Source organism: Phalacrocorax carbo, chromosome 7, assembly GCF_963921805.1.
Source record: "Phalacrocorax carbo chromosome 7, bPhaCar2.1, whole genome shotgun sequence".
In the NCBI taxonomy this organism is placed as follows: Eukaryota; Metazoa; Chordata; class Aves; order Suliformes; family Phalacrocoracidae; genus Phalacrocorax; species Phalacrocorax carbo.
The window spans coordinates 44745827-44768590 of record NC_087519.1 but is presented as its reverse complement, the minus strand read 5'-3'; the positions used below and the strand labels follow the sequence as shown (position 1 = coordinate 44768590).

Sequence of the window (22764 nt, the reverse complement as noted above, 5' to 3'; positions counted from 1 at the left end):
CCTGTGGGGTAACGACCCCATCCGTATCAATGCCATAGACAAGGCAGTCTCCCCATGTGTGGGCAGGAGGGGTTCTTCCAGGGTTTGCCGTTGTTTGCCTTGTTGCTGGTTACATGATGAGTCATGCAGAAGCCAAGAAGGGGGAGCTAAAGTTGAACTGGGGGCAGGTGAACGATCTTAGAAAACATCCTTAGCTCTTGGCTGAGCAAATGTATTTTAACTTTGTGTATGGTGCTTCCTAATTTTAGAAACGAACCTTTTGCAGAGAGCTGCCAGTTAAATAATGCATCATTCCCTGACAGGTGACACGGTACTGTGGTTGATGTGTCATCTTGTTGCAGTCTATTTATTGGAGACAATCAATAAAGAGAGCTCCAACTGTATGTAGTTGAGCCATGCAGGGGCATGAGTTTAGTCAGGCTGAAGTTGAAATACGTGGGCTCAAAATCACACACACACACTGCACATGTTGTACTCTGAGTTGTTAAATAACCGATGTGTTTCTTTTTGTGTAAACTCTTGGCTGAAACATGCCATACAATGTCAGAATTGCCATGCTCTCGGCACCTTAGTCAGCCAGTCACGGAGCAGCCACTTTTTATGGGTGAATAAAAAAGCTTGAGATAACATGTGCCTCAAGGAGATTTTACAAATGATACTAATATTTTTCCTTCAGGTTACTAGGGTTTCTACCTCTGTATAACCATTGACACCTGTACACACTAAAGAGCGTGGTGTTCCAGTTGGTTGGGGCTACTGAGGTCTGTTTTAACGCTTTCAGTTCTCCCTGTTCGTGGTTCCTCTCTTGCCATCGTCTTTCTGTCCCTGTCTAGCATTGTGCTCTCTTTACCAGTGACTTCTCTCCCAGGAGTATCACTGGCCCAGTATATCTTTCTGTGTTACAACAATCTATGATCAGTCCCTCTCCCTGATTTTACTGGACACTTTGCTCAGTAAAAACAGAGAGAGCAATCTCCAATTACTGCAGAACTGACACTGGAGATTAGCGTGATTCCCTTAAAATTAAATGCTAGGGGAGAGCCTCAGATGTTATCCATAACTGAAGACATTTAGGAACAATGTTGTTGGCACTTTAACATGCTAGATCAGCTGAGCTGCTGGTTCCAGTTCATTTACGCTTGTTCGATACACCCCAAGGCCAAGGTACAAATGCAGCCCAGATCACGAAGTGTGTGCGCCTTGTCTCAGTATCTACTATATATTAGCTCACATCAGAAAACCACAATGTAATTGGGCATCTCAGAAGTGTAGATTCATGAAGCACTTATTTTCTTTGTTTTTTAGGTATCATATAGCTTCCTGTCTGCTATTTCTTATCCCAAGTCTCCGAGAGAGATTTATGTATTCTGTTTATTAATATATCAAAATTGTACACTATGCAGCTACCCATCCCTTTGTTGAATGCTGATGAGAAACATTCCGTGTTCCCAAAGGCTTCATATAAATAAAACAAGACAAATGCAAGATGAGGTGCAGGACAGCTGCTAACCACAGATGAAAGAATAGATGTAAGATGGTTGCATCAGTGGGTGGTGATATAAAGGGTACTCTCAAATTCCCTAGCAATGCAGTAGAACAGGTGGGAGAGGCAGCTGTTTCTGAAGAGGTTTTTTTTTATAATTTCTTTTATCATCTTGTACAATGTATCGCTGAGGCTGCTTTGCTTTTATTAATGTAACTTAGTGCCTAAATCTAGCTATTTAACATTTTTGCATATTGCTCACCAGCTTTTCGTGCTTCTGAATACTTTAAGTTCTTCAGATATCTCTGGTGTAGATACAGAGTACAAGAAGTACGTTTTCCGAAAGCACAGGCCACAGTATCGTTATTTCAGGAGGAAAATCTCAGGGACAAGATGCGGCAAATACACTGATGAACTAGAAGCCTTGAGACATCCAGTCTGGCAAGCTGGTTTGTGAAAATCTGTTTTAGGAATTTCTCAAGAAGCATATCAGTTGAGCTGAATCCTTCAAACTTCTCCGATCCCTCTTACTTCCTCCTTGATTTCTTTGGGAAATAGGTTTTTTTCTATCTAGGTTTTAAAAGACTAGTTCTTCTAAAAAGTATTTTTGCCTTTCAACTCTCTTTTGCCTTTTGTATCTCTATGATAACGCTGTGCCGAACACGGCTAAATTTAACTTCTGCAAAAAGATGAATAAATAGCATTTTCACTCACTTACAGATTGGAAGCTTTAAGAGGAGGAGTTTCGAGCTACTCGACTCGACTGAAAAGAAATTGTAACTTGTGTTGAGGTCACAAGTCCAGCGTTCAGCTTCTGGAAAGTTCTAGGAGAAGCTTGCAGGAGGACGAGATGAATACTGAGTTGTGAAGAGCATCAGTTATGGTGAAAGAGTGCATTTTCTTTTGTTTTGTCAGAGGTGAGGTTGAAACGTGATAAGAGTCTCCAAATATGTAGAAGTTTGCTGTGAAGAGGAAGACTTTTCTGTAAGCCCACTGGGAAGAGAACAGTGCGGTACCGGGCGGTGCATGGTTACATACTAAGAAAGTCTGTCTAACTTTCAGAGGAGTTGGCGGTGTTATAAAATGCTGAAGATGTTGGATCTCTGAACTGAGACATTTTTAAGAACAGGTTACGCAGCTGTCTTGTAAAATTTAAGTGTTGTTTGCACTGCCTTTGTGTGCAAAGGTAGGTGCCACAGGTGCCTCCCAGATCTGTTTATCTGTGACTTGAAGTCCCCATGTCACCTTTGTTAGCTGAGAGATCGCAGTTGGTTCGTTAGTGCCATGAAGAGGGTGTTAAAAGCCCTTTTACTTCACAAGTAGAAACAGATTTGGTTACATACTGGGAATATTTCTACATCATTAAATGATACATGCTGCGCAGTTTCTGTACAGGAGAGATTCAAGACAAGGATTACAGGTATAGGACATATTTCAGTATGTAAATAGTTACGTATGTTGAAGGTTTAATGGAGTTTTCTCATCACATATCTGGGTTTAAATAGTGTGTGTCCTCCTTTGCATGGGTACCAATTTTATATTGTATCAGAGATGTGGAAATTTGATTTTCTAGAAATGAGGCTTCATTTACCATTTGTTTGGAGCCAGTGTTTGAGGATCATGTTCTGTATAAGAAATCAGCTTGCACTCTAACAAGACAAGACTGGTGGGCATTCACAGTGGTGACCGATCAAGTTGTCGTTCGTCCTTGTCTTTGTAGCTAATGAACTTTGCTGGTAGAATAAATGGCTAGGGCAGCACACGTGTACCTGGAGCACTGCTCCTCCATCCCTTCCATCTCAGACTGTAGTGGGAAGGGTTGAAACACTTCAAATAAAGGTGAAACAACTTCTCTATGAGGAATGGCTACATATACTAATGCTCTTCAGGCTAAAAAAAAGGAGACAACTGAGAGGATATGAGAGAACCTATGAAATCAGGTATTCTGAGGAAGAGGGGATAGGACTGGCTGTGTACTCTTTCTTGCAGGCAAGAACGAGGAGGCATCGAACGAAAAGAGCAGGTGGCAGGGTCTGAACAAAGGAGGTTCTTCCCACAACATGAAGTTAGATAATGGAAGGGATACTGAGATCCAAGAAACAACTGGACAGCTTCAGGGAGAAGGAATCCCTCAAAAAGAGTTAAATGCAGAGATGGTACATTTGTCTCAGGAGGTGCCTGGAGTAGAAAGAATTGTAGGCTGGGAAAGTCTCTACAAGCCTCCCGTATTCTTACACTTTCTGTTTTCAGTTTCATCTTCTACAGCCATACTGTGTTATTACATTCCCTCTGGTGAGAAAGTTGATTATGGATTAGTGAAGAAGCCAGATCCTCATCGTGCTGAGAAATGGCAGTGAACTGGCCTTCCTTGCAGAATTCCTGGTGTGAAGCAGGGTGTCATGGTGTCCAAGATGACTCATGATGCCTCAGACTAGGGATCTTCGCACTCTATTGTTTAGCCTGGTACTTTGACCCTACACTTACCTGCACAGCAGTGCTGCTGAATACACCCATCTGTTGGACACAGTCAAGGAAAGAGACCTCACCATGACATTCATGAATCTCTTTTGTAACGCACTCTTTACAGAGAACATTTTAATCCCAGCAGGTCTGAAAGAAAGAAGTCCTCACTTTTCCACATAACATAAACAGGTACTCAAAAAAAGTTAGACTTGGGGTATTTCCATCCGACAAACCTCAAAAGAAAATAGACACAACTGTGTTACAACTGAGCGTGTATTTGCACATTTCAGTGTGTATTGTACAGCAGCATTTGATGATCCCCAGTTGGAAAGCTGACTTGGGAGAGAAGATATTTTACCTGAGAATACCTTCTTTTTAAATAGAAGCTGTTTTACAAAAATAAATATGAATGTGAGAGTTGGATTTTGCTTATTTTATTCCATGATGAGTGGTTTCAGGAACGCTAGAAAGGGAGTCAGGGCTTCATAATGTTAGTAGGGGCAAGTGCCCTTCATTCTCATCTTCTTAGCCAGAGACGATGCATGTGAGAGCTGCTTTTTGGAACGATTGCAAAAGGGAGCCTCCCAAGATAAGGAGGGTTGGCTGCAATATTCATATTCTTTAGACAGTTCCATCTCCCTGGAAGAATAAAAACATGGAGGTAATTTAGTGGCTAATATTTCTGTGACTTCCAAAGATTATTATTTCCCTGTGGCTATGCGAAGCTGTCAGAATAAACACTGCAAATATGGACTGAGATCATATTTTCAGCACTCGGCAACACTGTAGGGTTTCAGCTGTACTTTAGAAAACATGATCATGGCGCTCAGTGAAGGCTAGCTTAGTTTTTCCGACTGTCAGCTAGTCAGGCGTACTGATAAGTATCGTCAGTACACAAAATAATGGAAGAAGAAAGCCATCAGTTGCTCACCCCACAACATCCACAACATTTGCAGTCACCACAGATTGTTCCAAACAGGCCGTTCACCACCTGAATGCCACAGAGCATTGCCTGGATCCCACTCATGATGAGCAGCAAGGAGAAGAGGGTCAGGTTCCACGGGACAATGTTTTCGGGTGACTCACACGCGTTCCACATTGTGTGGTTAGCAAGGTAATCCCTGGGGGGAAACAAAACAGTTACGAAGAAGACGATGTTAGCTCGCAGAGAGGGGGTCTGTCACAGCTGACAAGGTGTCACTGTTGTGATGTTCTGTTAGCCTCAGTGCTGCGAGAAAGAATTCCCATTATCGCACTGGTGGTACTTATCTAGAATGTGATTTCGTTTGAGTTTCTACATCAGTTGAAGCAATTGATTTGAAAAGACAAGGCATCAGAAGGGAACAATCAAAGACGAGTATGCATTAGATAAAATTTAACAGTTTCTGGTATTTTAGGAAGAAGAGATCCTAGCCAAGCATGTGCCAAGCGGATGTTTATTCATGCCAATGTCTTTTGTTGAAGGTGGTTTTGCCACTGCTTTTGTGGTTCTTTGCTGGATGAAGCAGTGCTGACATCTGGCGGTATGTAATACACCCCAAGGCGTACCCCTGCAGACGCGGGACGCCCCGGGCTCCTTGGGAGTGTGGCACCTTCTATAATTCGTCCTTGGCAGAAACCCCGGGGAGGCAGGGGGTGTCCACATCTACATATTTGTCTTAATTTACTGTATTACATTGTAATAAAAATAAGTGAATTACCAAAACTATATGATAGAAGATTAATAAACCCAGTTTTCCTAACGAAACATCAAATGCTACCAGGCCAGTTGCCTCTCTTTTGAGCAGAAAAGAATAACCGTTGCTGTTCTGGATAACCCATCTAAAGAACAGCAGTATTAAGTAAAAGTATTTTCCATAATTTTTACCTTCACATTTTGATTTAGTTGTGAACTGCTTAACCACTTGCTATGTTTCCTCTGCATATTCTTAATGCTGTTTTGTTTCTTGTGTTCTTGTCAAGTGATTCTTTGCCAACAAAATTGTGTTTGAAACAGAGCATATTTTTCCAAATACTCCCAGAATTGGACGAAAGCAGTTGGTTTCCAGCCCTCACTGGTCCATCAACAAATGTATAATATACAACATGATACCTCTTTTTTTCCTTTTTAACCTGAACTATAATTTTGTGGTCTGTTAAGCAAGGAACACTGGTAGGTCACTTCTGACTGAGGAAGGCTGCATTAAAGATTCTCAGGTAACGAGAGGTTTATGGTGCCCCTTGTTATCTGTCCTGCTGTTCTTGGTAACATACTGTACCCTGTTTTCAGCTGGACCTTTGCTGACTTCAGCCCTGAGCAAGGGGATCGCTAGGGTTTCATGTTCTTCGCACCACCTCTCTGAAAGTGATAAGTACACGACAGCAAACATGTGAGTTGCAGAGTGTGAGGAACAGACAACTTCCAAATCCCATAACCAAGATAAAATGACACATAGATACTAATTATTCAAGTACCATGAAATTTCAATATAAGATGTCAGTGCACTTCATCTAGGTAGAATTTATCCCCATATACTGCTTATCATCCCAAGAATAACCTAGAAGGCTGTGCATTTCTCTTTATCGGCTCCTTTGAAACTCAATAGTTTTGATTGTACTTGGTAGTCTTCACATCAGAGCTCTTGAACCTTACTTAGCATTGCTGTATGTTGCTGGCTTTTCTAAGAGCTTCTGTGTTTTAGACAACCAGTAGAATCCCCATTTTTATACAACGGATTTAGAAGTTAAATCTTATCACTAACTTAAAACATGCATAACTTTTTTTCGGATTGTCTTTGTCTTACCCATCCTGGAAAGGATAGGTCCACTCTCTTCCAGTGTAACATTTAGGGCCTCTGTTTAGGGCTACTGCTGACAAAATGAAGCAGTATCCAGCTCCCAGAAATCCAATTGCAGCAAATATTATAGAAGAAAACATCTGACAAAGAGAAAAATAATGTTATTTCTGTTTTCATTCAAACAATTAAATGTACCCTATTAATATGAATGTTCATTCCCTAAATTCAGTTCATAACGTTCAAAATAGACAACTAAATTATATTAGTTTGCAATTACATAATAAATGTATAACGCATATCTGCACTGGGATTTAGAAGCTTTAAAAGAATTAGCACCATTGTCAGAAGATGGGTCGATGCTGACACAGTAGATGGCACTCCTACCCTTCAGACAGTATTTATCCAACAGACCTAGTTGTTGTTCAAGGTCCTGTGTTTCACTGAAGTGGATCTCTTTCTCAAGAGATTATAAGCAAGACTGAAGTCTTGGACCACTCAAGGCATTAAAAAAAAAATCTGCAGTATCCTTTACAAGTTAGTTTTGGTATCTCAGTCATATTTGAGCCAAGTAATCATATTTTTCCTTCCTGAGTCTCCCCTTCAGGTTTCCTATTAGTATGCTTTATCTCTTCGTGGGTACTCGTCAACATTAGCTCTAACAGTGCAACTGGAACGGATTAGAAGGGACGTCTATTTTTCTGGCTTTCCATTACAGCATTTTCATATATACTAATATGTAAGTAAATCATGCAAAGACTAATGCCCTGCTTGAATTCTGCAGCACTCGTAGCCATAATAGTTTGTAGGTAGAGGTGGTGTCTTTTATTGGATCGAAGTGATATAGGTGGAGGAAAAGAGAAATGTACTTTCAGGTCTGTGAGCTTTTTTTCAGACCTCATCACAAGGCTCTTGCCTGGAGTGTTGATATGCATTTTTCAGTTGATGTACGGGGCTAACTTGAACATTATGTTTATGTAGCAGACATCACAATAATGGTGTTTCTGCTAGCATGCAAGAACAAATTCAGTTTTCAGTCATGCTGTGGTAAGGCCACCAGGGCTCTTTTAGTCTGGTGTCTTAGTACTTGTGACTATATTAATATTCCCAGTCTCTCAGCCAGCTGCACTCTAACACGAGTCATCAACAAGGCACTGCACTGCGGAACACAGGTTGCTTTATGGGCAGCACCACATGTACCGGATTTAGCGTACATACGCCAGCAGGAGCAGGGGCAGCGGGTGCTCACAGCTGGTCACCCCTGGGTATAACCGTGCGCCCCGTTCAGCTGCACTGCAGGGGAGTGGGTCGCAGCCTGGCAGCAAAACGTTAGTAGTTTGGTAGTCACCGAGTTATATCTGGTCTTCAAAGCTAAACTAACAGAAAATTGATAATCCAGTGTGGTGAAGAGAAATATGTGGCTCTATTTCCCCCGCCTCGAAGTCCCACCTGGTTTGTTGGGATTGCATGAAGACAGGATCAAAAACAGGGGATTTAGGGAAGGCTCTTTGTTAACCTCACAGTCATGATTGTTTTCCTGTTTGTTTTTTCCTTTTGGTTTTTGTTGGTATTTTTTTCATTTGAAAACGTGTTCCTTTATAAAAAAGTGTAATGATCTACTTGAGCCAAACAATTTATTTCAAAAGGACAGATTTTCCTTGTAGAAATATGTGTATTTTTTTCTCTAATCTCTTTTTTAAAAACTAAAATGCTCGAAGTGTTTACTAGTATCTGAAGATACCCGTTTGAAATTTTTGACTTCTAGTGCGAAAGGAAGCTATAAATTCAAAGTGGAGCCTGGTCTACTCATCTTTAAGCAGGAGGTTGGATTAGGTGACCTCCTGAGGTCTCTTCCAACCTGAAATTTCCTGTGAACCTAGTGAGATACTCACAGGCCATTGCATGGGTCTGCAATGAGCTGGGAATGTAGTGCCCAACTGTCAGAATAATTTTTGAACTGCCAACAAAAAATGGCTGAAGGGAGAACTGTTATGCTCTGCAAAGCAAAGTGCTGATCTTTCAGAAATTAGTTTCAATTACGATAGCAACTCTAAGTATCTTGCTATAGCAGAATACAACAAGGCAGTACGGTTATGGTACCTGTGGCACAACGTCAAAGGCATAATACAATTTTTACAGCCTGCTATTTCTACTTTCCAGCACTCAGACAAATGGTAGGGCTTGTGTCCTACACTCCGGACACCATCTGTCTAGTCTCTCAATGACTGTGAGCAGAAGATATATATATTGTGTCAGTAACAATTTAGCTTATACTTTTTTGCCATGTTTCCTCTCACTTACCGCAAACCTCTTTCCACAGCTCTCATTACCACAGCATCCACAGCAATCATTATTCTTAAGGCCCAAAAATACCAAGGCAGGAAAGATCATCTACCAATAACAGAAATACAGTTTGAATTGGGATGAATTCAAGTTACATTTGCTTTTAAGTATAATAGTTCTATGTCTTTTTTTTTCTTATCACTAAATTAAGTTACTTATGGCAAAACTGTTGGATGATTTGTAACGTACTTGTTTATCAAATACAAATTTGCAGCGTTGGAACCTGCATTTGAGGTACTGAGGAAATTCAGCAATGCAAAGTCATGGTGTGGGTGGGAGGGGGAAAGGTAGGAATGTCTGAATTTATATACTCACCAATACACCAGATCCCAGGATCCCTCCAAAGTACCAAACTTCGTCTGTAATGTATAGATTGTTGTCAATCACTTTTCCTCCAGGGAAAAACAACAAAATGTTAGCGAGGGTGCATAGCACAGCCAGGGGAATAAGAGTGGTTCCCAGGCACTTAGCACAGCCTCCCGTGCACATGCTTTTTTAAAGAAATGGCAAACACAATTAAAGGCAGAGGAAAAATCTCTCAGACGTTCTTGGAACTGTTTTATAAAAAGGAGGTTCTCAGTGTGCTTTACAAAATCCAGTTTCTGCTGTGCCTTTGGAGGAGATGAGCCTGTAGAATGCTCCCTTCAGAGATGGTGCTGCAGTCGATCAGAAATGCAGTGTGCTCATTATTTATACGTTCTTGCAGCCGTGATGTCAATTTTCTAAACATTCGTAAATGAAATTACATTCAGTGCAGCCTCTCTCTCATTTCACTATGACAACCAATAACCTCTGTTAATATTTTACTAATGTGGATGAGAGACTTCATTATCTGGGCTTAGGTCATGGGTAGATATCCTTCTTAGTCCTGGATCATCGTTTTTACAACACACGGTTCTCTTCACGCTACCAAATACTTCTTTGAAAACACTGACATGAAAACATATAACGAATTGGCTGATGTTAATAACAGCTGTGTGCAATGGAAAAGTTCTGGTGAGTTTTCTTTTCTTTGGGAAAGCTGAGCTAGTCATTTGTTATTTTGAAGCACTCGGACAATTTATAGATTTGCACTAAGTATTGAATTATCATGGAGGCAGTGTTTTGCAGCTGGTGTCTCTGAATAGAGGCGAACGAGCAAAAAAGTTTCAGTGGACTTGCTCCTTACGTTGTGTCATTTTGTGTTCTCTAAGGATAATGTGTTCCCTCAAAGCCCAGCATTTTATCTGCACTCAGGCGAAATTTCCACTTAAACTTATGCTGCATGTGGCAGACAGATTCCTGAGCTCAAGCAGAACCTCGGTGGCTTAGCATGCAACATTTTGTTCAAACAAGCATCTCTTTTAGGGCAGGCTCTGCACTCTTTAACAGATACTGGATACCTTCCCTTTCGTATTTGGACTTGGTATATTGTCCTGTAGAACTTGGGTTAGGATGATTTTCAAACCAATCTTCATTCCTAGCAAATAGTGGTAGTTGCAGTTCCATTGCCATCCCTGTGTGGAGATGAGAATCCCATGTATTTAGAGATAGAAAACAGTTTCCACTTTGCTCAGAGGGTAAAGCTCACGAAATTTTAATTCAAATTTGAAATAAGCCTTCTTTTAAAGATGTTTGAGGCTTTGTTTTGATCCACATAGTGGAACCCTGCTGAATCTTTAAAGACAGGCGGCCCAGAAACATCTAAAATTTTACCATGTGCAACCACAAAATCCCATGAGGTACATAATATTTAACTCTCCAAAGCTGTCTTGAACTGTTCAGAGCCATGGCTTCAGGTTAAGTGGCAATTGAATAAGCTGGTTTTCGCAGCCGCAATCCTTACAGAAAAGACACAGCTGAAAGCAAGCTAAGTCACTGTTCACCTGGACTAACTCCCTGATCTGGTTCATCACAAGCCACCCCGACAATTGTGCGGATACAGGAAACTTTCAGAGCAGGGACAGGGATGTCTCGAGCCATCAGTGACGCTGAAGAAATGTACTTGGAACCAGAACCTGGGCCTGTCAGCTTCAGGCTTCTTTGCAGAAACAGGAGGATATGTTTTTAGGCATATGTCTTTTTAAGGGGACAGTAGTAATACTAGAAATCCTATTCAAGTATATATGTAATTCTTGTAGTTGTGAGGTGCAACTGGAAGGGTTGGCAGCTTGTGAAAGGGCTATCAAATGCCTTTTTCCTGACGGTACCAGTAGGATTGAACACAGCCAAGTATTGTCTCTGGCAAATAGTGTGTTTGGGGTTCTGCTGTAAAATACACATAAAACTTAAAGAAAATTCGTTACTACTAATTTAGGTGTGGCACTTAATACAGCCCGATTGTTTTCAATAGCTAAATTCTGTCTAACTTCAGGCAGAAAGGTTTGCAGTCTTGTTTTTTTTGATTAAAAAATTAAACTATGAAACCCACTTTCATGTCAGACTTAATACTAGATTTCTGAGCTTCATGTTTACTTCAGGGACCCACTCTCAGACTAAGAAAAATATCACAGTATGTTTTAATCACTGCAGGTAAAAGATCAGTTCACTTATTTACTATGCACTCACTCAGCCTTGGGTGCAGCAATTTCTACAAAGACATCTTACTTTTTTCTGAAGTGTTCTTCTCCATATACTAGGAACCAACTGGACAAATGCTAAAGGCTGTCAGGTTCTTTGACAGGTTAATTGATAATCACGTCTTTCTGATATGTTGTCTCTTGCTTTATTTAAAATAAGTATTTGCATAGGTCAAGGGAAGCTGGAAATTCTCACTGAAAGTTTTTATTATTGAGAATTTATAGAACTCCCAATACCAGTCACTAAAACAGATTTTTAATGACTTGGGGAGTAAAAATGGTGCTTCATTTATGGAAGGACAACTATAGAAAAATAACACTGTGATTCAGATGCTTGTGCAATACATGCCAACTTCTCTGTTAACGAGTTTCTCTGGAGTATGTCTCAGAACAAGACTGCAAGAAAAGATTATGTTGTGAGAAACAACAAAAAAAAGTAAATCTGACTGAGGTAAAAATTATGTAAAGGCAAAGGAACTCACTTATTTTTCTGTGATGATACTGAATTTTTCAAATGAGCCCCAGATGCTTACAGAAAAAATAGAGGATGAAACGCAAGTGGGGCTGCCCAGCAATGTTGTTGATGTCCCCAAATTATCTCTGGTTGGAGATATTGGGTAAATGAGATTTATCCACCAAAATGGTAAGTAGAGCTAAATAAAATAAATCTGTCTCACCATTTACCTTTATCTGACCTTGTCTGGGTATGAACTTAAAGAACAGTATTTTGATGTAATCTGTGAATGATTTAAGATGGATGGAAGTAGGCATGCTTGGCCCGAAGTATCAAGCTATCAAGACTGAGTGAAAATATGGGTAATGGATTGGGGTTATTTGGCTTCTAATACCAGGAAACCATGCTCTACAACAGTATGATAGCTATATGCAGTGGTTTAACCTGGCAGGCAGCTAAACACCACACAGCCATTTGCTCGCTCCCCTTCCCGCAGTGGGATGGGGGAGAGAACCAGAAAAAAAAAAGTAAAATTTATGGGTTGAGATAAAGACAGCTTAATAGGACAGAAAAGGAAGGGAAAATAATAACAACAATAATGATAATAATGATAATGGTAATAATAATAATGGTGATGATAATAGTGATGACGATGATGATGACAAAAGAATATACAAAGTAAGTGATTCAATTGCTCGCCACCTGCCGACTGATGCCCAGCCATTCCTGAGCAGTAGTTGCTGCCCCCTGGCCAACTCCCCCTAGTTTATGTGCTAAGCATGATGCCATATGGTATGGAATATCCCTTTGGCCAGTTGGGGTCAGCCGTCCCGGCTGTGCCACCTCCCAGCTTCTCGCTGGCAGAGCATGAGAAGCTGAAAAGTCCTTGACTAGTGTAAGCACTACTTAGCAACAACTAAAACATCAGTGTGTTATCAACATCATTCTCATACTAAGCCCAAAACACAGCACTGTACCAGCTACTAGGAAGAAAATTAACTCTATCCCAGCCAAAACCAGGACAGTATATTTAGCTTCTCTTCCTGTTCTGTACTCTGTAGAAGACTGCTTCTGTATTCTGGAAAACCAGCTGAAAAGCTACAGGGTAGTCAGTAAATACACTGCCAGTCTTGTTTGGCCTCAATATCTAAGAAAATCATAGTGACGCTAGTAAGCAGTTACTTAGAAAGTTTATACTCTGCATGACTTGTGAGACTCTTCTTGAAGGTTAGTAATATTGCAACATCACTCAGTGTCACTATTACTGATTCTGTTCTCTGATAACTGTGAAAACCATTATGATAAGGTGAAAGTATCAGTATTGCTTAGAAGATACAGAAACTGAGGGTGGGACACTGAACAGGAAAAAAGGACACATCTAAACTAGACATGAGCATTTGGGGGTTATACCCCCCTTTTACCTGGTTTGGGGGTTTTAATTCTTAAATTACAAAACACCAGCAAAAATCTGAAGATGCTGAAAAAGCCTGGGAAGTTGGACAATATTTGTAAAAATAAGTGAATCACCAGGTGGTGACTACAGTAAGTCTTAGAATCACTAGAATCACATAATGCTGAAATCAGCTCTTTGTCCTTTTAAAAGAGAGCGGGGAAAAACAGTAATGGGGGCAAGTCCATCTCTTCCACCCAAGCTTGTCTAGAACCACAGTACTGACTGCAGTGAAAATAGGTCAGGTTCACATCACATTCCACATCAGAATACATCAGATCCATATTTCAGTCCTATTCAGCTTATTACACACAGTTAAGATGGTCCAATTATAAAAACACAAAGCAAAAACCCAAACAAACCAAACTCTCCAAAACTGCTCTTAGGGAATTCTTTCATATAGGTAGGAATTTATTCACTCTAGTAGGCAGCATGTCCTTTGTTTTATGATCTGCCTGCTGTACACTGACTTTGTACAGTGACATTGCACTTTGGCATGAAAGACCTTTTAGGAATCACATACAACAACGAGAGGTGAACGTTTTATCTTTCATTTAGCTACACACATATGACGTGTCTGTGCCATTCATTCAGCTACGGCACACAGAGTTTTCCAGGTGAAAGTTTTTGTGTCTGACTGGTGTTTGCAGACGTATAAAATTTGCCATTAAGCTCCGTTCAGTGGCACTACCTCTCCTTTGGCATTCTGCCTCTAACAAGAACCTGCATCAAAGGTCTTGCAGGAGGCAACCTTCTATTTGATTCATACATACTAGTGGATAAAGACAGGTGGGTTTTGGGGGTGGTTTTTTTTGGTTATTAACTGGTTGATAAGTAATTGGTTGAGAAGTTAATTCTGTTACAATTACATATTCATAGTCCAAATTCTTCTTACACATCGTGAGATGGTTCTGTAATTGAAACAGTAGATAAACCAGCTGATACAAAGATGAGACATTATAGACCGATAAAGATACACATCCACAAATCTGAAAAAGTTCTTGGATTGCAGCAGAATGAGAAACACCAGGCTATTGACATTAGGCTTGTAGAAACAAAGGTGGAATAAATTAGCCTGTTTAACACAAGCTTGAGAGCTTTAGCCAGCAGCATACAGGGAAGTGCACCCTGTGTAGTACACATACAGCAGAGACAGAACTACAGTGATATGACTTACATGCAAACAAGTAATAGCAAGGTTACCGTGGAGCGCCTCTTGTATTGTATGAGAAACCAAACCAAAAAGTCCTAAAGAAACCTAGCTTTTATCCCATTCCTTATCCTGCCACAGCCTCTGCCATTTTTCTTTTCACTTTTTTTCCAGTTCTGCGAGGAAGCTCCATCATCCAAGTGACATACAAATAAAATGTCATTCCTTTAAATCCTGGGTGAAAGAAACAGTAGTAAGAGTTATGACCAGTATTGAAGGAAAAGATGGAAATATCACCCTCTCCACCTGTCATACACCTTCTCTCTCACTAGTGTAAAATGTTAATGACAATAAAAGCAAATTCTAAACTGCAGTTCTGAATGATCCACCTGACCACTGTAAAATGAGATTAGCAGGCCTGTTAGTAATGTGGAAGGGGATCTGGTTCACAGCTTGTTTAGTGCTGGAGGTGCCACGGACAGAATGTTATCCTTCACCGTTGCCGTATGAACCATGTGTCCCATCTTTCAAAAAAGAGTGAATGACTGAATGTGTGGTGTGATTCACATCAGCACCAGGAGTTCCTGTGGCGCTAGGAAGCTAAGAACTTAATTAAACATCTCCCCTTCCCCTAAGAGTACCAGAAGTCCCTGGGATGATGGCAGAGACTCTTTTTAGTTTATCTTTTGTCTGGCAGACTAGTCTGTAGAGATGACTTGACAGAGATCAGAAATCTATAGACTTTTTCTAATGGTCTATGCCACAGAATATATGTTTCTCCATATTCGGTATTAAAAGGTCGATTTTGTATTTATTTTGTGATTTCTGGAAACTCTGCTACATGGTGCAAGACTGTTTGCACGAAGGACTGAATTAGAAATGCTCTAATTTTTAATAGCCCTCTTCACTGAAACATTAAGTCATATGATGAAGATGAATCAAAACCTGAGTGTATCTTCCATAGATCGTATTTGAAATTATGGTATATGCCACATTTCAGGATAGTGCACACAATTTTTTGTTTGAAAGGAGGACGTTTCACGTCATGTATGCTTTAGCCCATTCAATAAAGGATAGCAAGAAAGGATCATCACCACTGCCAAAATAATCATATGCATTCTTTTGTGTATTAAGAAGACCAGAGGATGGTTCCTATGTGAGGACCACTCCTAGGAACAAACATGTCTGTCGTGCTGAGCGGACTCATGATTCCTAAGAAAATCACACTAGTTTACCTGTAAAAAGAGCTTTATTCAGGTATTTGGTAAGACAAATTTTGAGTGGCTTCTCAAGTTTGCATATAGTGCAACATGAATGAAGGCCACAGGTTCTCGGTGTGAATAACAGACCTAGCAGAGGGGCCCGGACAATGACAGTCGTTGTTCCCAGTGGACTGGAAGATCGCTGTCAAGCACAATGCATTCAGTGCTCTTGGCACAGACAATTTTGGGAGAGGCTTGTAACTGATGACTCATTGAACAGTTTCTGGGAGTTGTTCTGTATTTGTTTTTCTTGTTGTGTCATTGTAATTCCTCTCTTAGCCATTTTGCTAGCAGTAGCGGAGGCTGTGAACAACATAAGCTGTTTGGTATACATTCTTCACCTGATATGCTAAATAAACTTTCACGACATTCCCAGTGGATAGAGAGCATCTGTAATTTGCCTCCCAGTTAGAGCATAGTGACTCAGTAACAGGTTTAGGGGAAATATTTGCTGTAGCTGGAACATAAATCCTACTTATTTTTTTTTTCCCCTTCTCTGTCACACTAGAATGTGGCTTTTTCGCAGTTGTGAATCCTGGCTTGCAGTAAGGGGAAAACGTTTAAATTGTATTGCATCCAGCACCCTGCCATCATGACTTACTGCAGGTGGCTCAAAGGCAGATGCTTCTATCAGATTCTAGACAGGCTTTCAAGCTGAGCTTCACAACATTCCTGTTCTTTCCCTCTTAAATCACTCACCAACATTGTCAGTACCACAGAAGACTAGCCAGACTCCTCTGTTCAACTATATTCTTATTTATGCATGGCCTTTTTAAACTCCTACCAACCTTTATGTGAGGGTTTAAGGTACACTTGTCAGCAGGGATGGTGTAAGGGGAAGTGGCATCCAGCTTGAGCTGGAAAACAAAACGCAGATTGACTCAAGTCTTTTTCCAGGGAAAAAACGAGTGACTTGCACCCCCAGTTCCTCTCAGAGGGGTTCTTCCCTTCCGCTCCACCCCACATTTTCCAAATCTGGCTGTCTATCTGGGAGAAGGACTAGTGAGCCCATTGTCAAGCATTAGCCACAACTGTTTGTCCTGGAATAAACACTTGGTTGTGGAGCCTCTGAGGGCTGGTAACTGGGGTGGAGCTGGTCTTTGAATGTTGTGTCATCCTGCCCTGTTCAACAGTGTTTTCCTAGCAACTGGGAAGGTACTCCCTTCCGCATGCTATGAGAGGGTGTTTCCCCCTCTCCTCACCTCCGAAGTCATACACAGCCCATGCTGGGCAAAGAAAGGTGAAGTGACATATTTTTCTATGGAAAAGCAATAGGAATGGAAGGACACTCAGTTCCGGTAGTTTCAGGAGGATGTAAGCAGAGATGATACCTTATCAGTTCTTTGTCTGGTTTCTTAAAACACAGACAGTCAATAATCTGCAAACTACGTGGAGACTGAGAAATTACAGGAACAGATAATTCGATAGATATAAAGGATAAATACAAATACATGCCCTGTGGCTATATATAAACCTGCAGAGTGCATGGTAGCTGGTAGATGTAAATGGGAAAGTTCAATAATCTGAAACAGAACCAGATGTAGCATAGGTGGCAGCCTGAAAAGTATAGTAAATTATCCTGGCTGCAGCACATGCCAGTTAACCATACTTTTCTCAGTACCCTGGGCTAGCACCCTGAGATACCACCAGTACTATTAGCACAAGAAGTTCCTTTTTTTTTTTTGTTGCCATGTATTTCTTGCTAGTGTTGGTAATCAGATTGTGATTTTGTTCAAATAGATGAACATGGCTTAACATGTATTTTGATGTGTCTGTTCTTTTTTAATTGTAGATTGGCGTGTCTTGATCAGTTCTTGTGTCAATGACTGAACTCATTAGGCAGTTACAACTCAAGGTCATGACTTCTCACTTTTGTGATTTGTGTAGCTGCTTCCATATTCTAAATGTAGTTTGGATATCTGGAGCTTTACAATAGCAGAGCTGAAACCAGGTCTTTCAAGCCTCTGCTGCTGCAAGTAGATTTATGTGTATGTGTGTTTATATATATTTTATAGATATATGGTGACACGCTGACCTCAAGCAAGAAATACAGAAGAAAGTTCCTGCATAAAGTCACTCTGAACACACTTAACATGGTGTTGTATTTCCTTTTGTGTTGTGCCCTTCCATTGAGGACCGGAGCGAGGCTGGTCAAGTGTGGACCAAGTTTTTTTTCTTTGGAGAGAGAACAAAGAAGAATGAGCTGAAAAATGCCTCAATTCACATTACCCCAATCTTCATTGCAGTGAAGGATCACATTAGTACAAGCTCTTCTTTGGGAAACACAGAAAAGCCCCCCACCCCGTCCTGATACCAGTGTAATGAACCCAGGTAGATGTACAGAGTGGACAGACCCACTCCTCTTCGCCAGTGATTCAGATGACCAACTCCTTCTCTGTGAAATGCATGGATATGGAATGCATAACAGTTAGATGCTACAAAAGCGAGGCTGCATAAGCAGGGCTGCATATGGGCAAAGTAAAAGCCATCATCACACCCTTATCCACAGCTTTGACACAGGAGAAATTAATTCCCCTTTCTATGGAGAGACTTCTCCATCAAACATGGGGGCTAGCTGTGTGTTGAGGCATGTGAAAGCAGAGAAGGGAAAAATGTCTAGGAGAAAACTCGGTATCATGGGCTTCCCTGTGACGGTGTTTTGCTATCCCAGCCCCTGCTGCCAGACTTCTCCTGGGCTCTCAGGACAGACCGGTAACATGCACAGATACCCTTGTATCTTATTTGGCCTTTGTTGTCTTCCTGACGTTTCTCTTCAGATAAGACTGCGTGACAGATGCAGCTCAGCCTAGGGGGTATTTTAAGTTGCACATTGGTATAGTTGTGAATACAGAAAGGCAAAGTATGCTAATGAAGGAAATTTAAGAGAATTGGGCTGGAAGGCATGTTAGAACTAAAACGAGCCTGGATTCGTTGTCCTGTGTGGGCAGTTCTGCTATCAATAGTCAGGATTTAGATATGATTTCAGATTCCAAGACAGATTAAATTAATTAGGTCCTACATGGAGTATCTACTAGAGGTAGATAATTGCCAGCTTAGAGTAGGAGATTCCTCTACCTCTGTTGAGAATGGAAATAGGTCAGATGAAGAACCCTGAATTTTAATGTCCTATTCCAAGTAAAGTTTTTATGCCATGACATCAATCTGATATCTCATAGCCTAGTTCTCTCTTATAGAGAAAAATATTTGAAAATAAATTCTGATTTCCACTGGTGTCAAACATATGTTTAAGTTACTGACATTGTCATTTAAAGTGAAATTACACAGAAATTTATGTTACTAATTGGACTTTTACAGCGTTACTGTAACTCAGCTTTATACTTCTTTGCTGGTTTACTGTTCTGTAATCATGTTCTGTTACTTTCCATTTTACCCGCCCCACTGCCCATTCACCAGCTTCCCCCAAAATTCCCTTTTCTATGTGGAACATCTTCTGTTAAGGTGTTAATAATCCCATTCCTTCATTCTCCTCAAGGCATACTCTAACCATGGGGCCAAAAGTAACTGTCGACCAGTAGCAAATAGGTGTGTGGCCCCTAAGAAATCTCTGATGCTCTTCTGACTTATATTACTTAAGTAAGTAAAAAAAATGTAACTATGTGTATGTAATGCCTCTTTTTACTACTGTTATATTGGCGAGTCTTGTGACATTTATTTTTGTTCCTTTGCAGAACAGGTGTTTTTTTATGTATTAATCAAAACTGCTTTTTTGTAAACCAGAACACCTGTAGCAGAAAACAAAGAAACTTCAATACTGCTGCAGGCCATCTAAGCACCACTGAAATACTTTTAATAATTAGTACTAAGAACTAAAATTCCACCTGAGATATTTTCCAAAATGGGAGAGCAAAGGAACTGTTTCCTTTAGGGTTACCTGTTAAGTATTTCAGGGTGTGTGTGTGTGTGTGTGTACGTTATAGTTTTGCTATAACTTTCTGTCAAGTCCCACAAATTAAAACCATCAGATTTATTTACAGAGGTAATGCAGAGTTTACAGTTACACGTTCTCCCTGTCACCATGAGTGCTGAAGCGCACAACTGTCTCATCAGGCACTGTCATTCCCTTGCTGAGCATGATTTAGGTTTTCTTCTTCCTCTTGACCTTACAGAAGTAGGCAAACAGGCAAGAGATGCCTGGGAAACCATGCCAGTTTCTTCGAGTTTGAGGAACAGATGAATCTGCCTCATGTTTTTACCAGATGCTTTTGTTGATGAACTGGTTCTCTGGCCTTGTGGGGGAGGCATCACTGGATGCTACCACCGCTCTTGGTTTTCTGTAACGTCTTTCTCAAAGTGGCCATTTGTTTCTCACATATCATATGTCTTCAGAGCCCAGTAGCGTTCATCCCGACTCAGTATGTTTCTGAAGAATGCAGCGATATGCTGGGCGCCTCCATGGGTATTACCCCAGCCAAAAGCAGTGTTTTTCATGCTTTAGGCTGCTTCTAGTTTCTTTTTCTAGCAGTCAGTTCACCTGATGTTTCACAAGAAAATTGCAGTTGTAAGTAACATTTGTACAAGTTCTGTAAAGCTTTGAAAAACCTGAGAAATTGAAGTTACTGTAGCTTAAGTGAAATCTTGGCTACAACTTGAAGTACATAGTTCCCACCAAGTTCAGTGAAGGCAGAGTTTAATCCTTGTTGTTTCTGAGAGGTTTTTTTGTGTCTCATCTCTCTTTTTAAATTATCATATTTCTGTGTCTTCTGCAACAACTTGAAACTGTGACATCTTTAAGCTAAGACGTTTTCACATCTTATGTCTCTGAACCTCTAATTTCCTTCTTTGGCTCTGTGAGCACTTGGATCCTTTTTATTAGTGTCTGGACAATTTTGCTGTGTTTTTTTATTCTCTCCCACTCTCTTTTCAAGGGGACTTTCTGATTGCCCAGGTTTTGATCAGCCTTTCTGGTGCAGATAGCTGAAAGAACAGTAGCAATGCTGCTATGGCTGCTGTGGTGCCGCTCTCACTGCTGCCCACAGTGTCACTGAACCTCTCAGTGCTCGCGTAGGTGGGGGTTGCTTCTGTCTTTACTGGGATGCAAACATCAAGTGCATGCATGATCATAAGAGAAGGTAGGTTCCAGAGATAAAACCTGGGCATTCTCATCCCTTGCTAGATACCAGTGCAATTGTGAGGAAAATGCTCCTGTGAATTCATTAACTCACCTTACCTAGGAGCAAATCATGGCCTAAGTGGCCCCAAATGTAAAGCAGGGATAATGCTGCAAATTTATATTGTTTATACCCAAGAAGAGAATACCTGTCTCTCTTTGTCATCTTTCTTTCTAGAGTTGGAGGAGATGGGAGCAAAGGAGAACTAGCTCTTAAATTTCTGCTGCTTGTTTGTGTTGCTGATAAACAACACTCCCCGTATACAAGCTCTTCAACGCCATGTGGGCTCCTGTGGTAGTGAGGAGATGCGAGCTGCACATCAGTCAAACCGAGTATCTCTCTCCAGTTGCATCCCTGCTGCTTGGCGTAGTATCCTCCATTTATGTTGTCCAGGTGAATTGTTCATATGTTCCACAGAACTGACATGATTGTGGCCTGTTGGCTCTTTTGCTTCTCCCACCCATCTTTCTGTAAGTGATGTGTCTGCCTTAAAGACATCTTTGCTCTGAAATCCCTTTTGTGGAAATATTTCATGTGTCACAGAGGAAAATAATGGACCCTGGTTTGTAGGAAAGAATTCCTATGGTGTAAAAGATGTTGATCTTATGTTATGATATTGATGCTTGGAATATCTGGATGGTATAGGTAGGTTCAGTTTTACTTCTGGATCGCCTGTCTGAAATAAGGGGGCTTTGTATTATGGATAATAAATTGCTGATTGTGTAGGGAGGCAGACTGAAGAAAGACAGGAAGGCTGTCTTTCCTGTAGAAGTGGAGCTGGATCATTCTTGTTTCCATTTTTGATCAAATTTGAAAGACTGTTATGGTTTTGAATTTGTTTAAATGTAAGAATTGCCATGGATCATATTTTCCAAGCTGTATGTCTCATGTACTTAGACATGATTCTGTACTGCTTTTGATTGACAATAAAAATGCTATTATGTACTGCTTCCATTTGGTGTGAGACTGGGATGCTTAATGCCTCGTATTTATCTTACTCACAATTACAAACATGCTTCCAGCTGGCTAGTCCATCTCCCGTGCTGATTTCACTGGGGAGGTTTGTTAAGAACGGGGTCAGAGTCCATGTTTACACATTTCCTCTTCAGTTGTTTGTTTAACCATCCTCTGCTTGACTTCTGTTCGAAAGAGAGATTTTCATGACCGAATAGTATTTTCTCCCATGCTGAGTGCAACTGACAGCAAGAATCAAGAAGTTCTAAAGGAAGCAGCCAGTTGGGTTTTTAGCTTTGGCATGCCTAGAACTCACAATTATGACTTTTTTCTTTGTTTTTCCAGAATAAATAAAATGTTTAATTTTTAGTTATACATTAAGGATCTAGTTATATACCCTGTATGTATCCACGGTTCCAACTGATTTCTGTAGAAAGCCTTGGGGAGAAAAAATGCAGAATTGAATTATCTTATCAATGTCTGTCTTCATCCACAATTAAAAAGCATTATTTTGCCCAACAAGTCTTAGATTGCTGGTGGCTTGACCTTGCAGTCTCTGCACTTCCTGTTGTCAGCATTAGGTTCCATAGACTCTTGGAGCGCTCATCCTTACGGACAACGTGTGACTACATGTTTGTGGCCTTACCTGCAGTGGATTTATTCCCTAGTCACTGCTGTAGTAGAGAGCAGAGTCTGAGCAGTTTGCCTTTGCACTGTTGTAGTTGTTCATTGATTTCCCAGTTA

General features: G+C 40.7%; 2 protein-coding genes across 3 annotated transcripts in view; one reads left to right on the top strand and one right to left on the bottom strand.

The window, feature by feature from the left end:
- Positions 1-4201: 4201 nt before the first annotated feature.
- On the bottom strand, positions 4202-9844 carry TM4SF4 (transmembrane 4 L six family member 4). Its single transcript, XM_009504197.2, has 5 exons — positions 9379-9844; positions 9022-9111; positions 6730-6863; positions 4878-5067; positions 4202-4585 (listed from the first exon to the last, which is right to left on the bottom strand). The coding sequence occupies exons 1-5, from the start codon at positions 9550-9552 to the stop codon at positions 4568-4570; spliced, it is 606 nt and encodes a 201-aa protein (XP_009502492.1). The 5' UTR covers positions 9553-9844; the 3' UTR covers positions 4202-4567.
- A 56-nt stretch (positions 9845-9900) lies between these two features.
- Positions 9901-22764, top strand: part of LOC104040389 (transmembrane 4 L6 family member 18) — a 52807-nt gene continuing 39943 nt past the window's right edge. For both annotated transcript variants that reach the window (XM_064457770.1, XM_064457769.1), the window contains exon 1: positions 9901-10059. In XM_064457770.1, the coding sequence (XP_064313840.1) occupies positions 10024-10059 (36 nt within the window). In that variant the 5' untranslated portion in view covers positions 9901-10023. The remainder of the gene's footprint in view (positions 10060-22764) is intronic.

Excerpts from the sequence above, each read along its gene's own strand:
- TM4SF4 (XM_009504197.2), bottom strand. The coding sequence starts at position 9,552 with ATGTGCACGGGAGGCTGTGCTAAGTGCCTGGGAACCACTCTTATTCCC. Across the intron at positions 6,864-9,021 it reads GCTGTGGAAAGAGGTTTGCG|ATGTTTTCTTCTATAATATT; the intron begins GTAAGTGAGAGG and ends TCTCTTTGTCAG. Across the intron at positions 5,068-6,729 it reads ACCTATCCTTTCCAGGATGG|GGATTACCTTGCTAACCACA; the intron begins GTAAGACAAAGA and ends GTTTCCCCCCAG.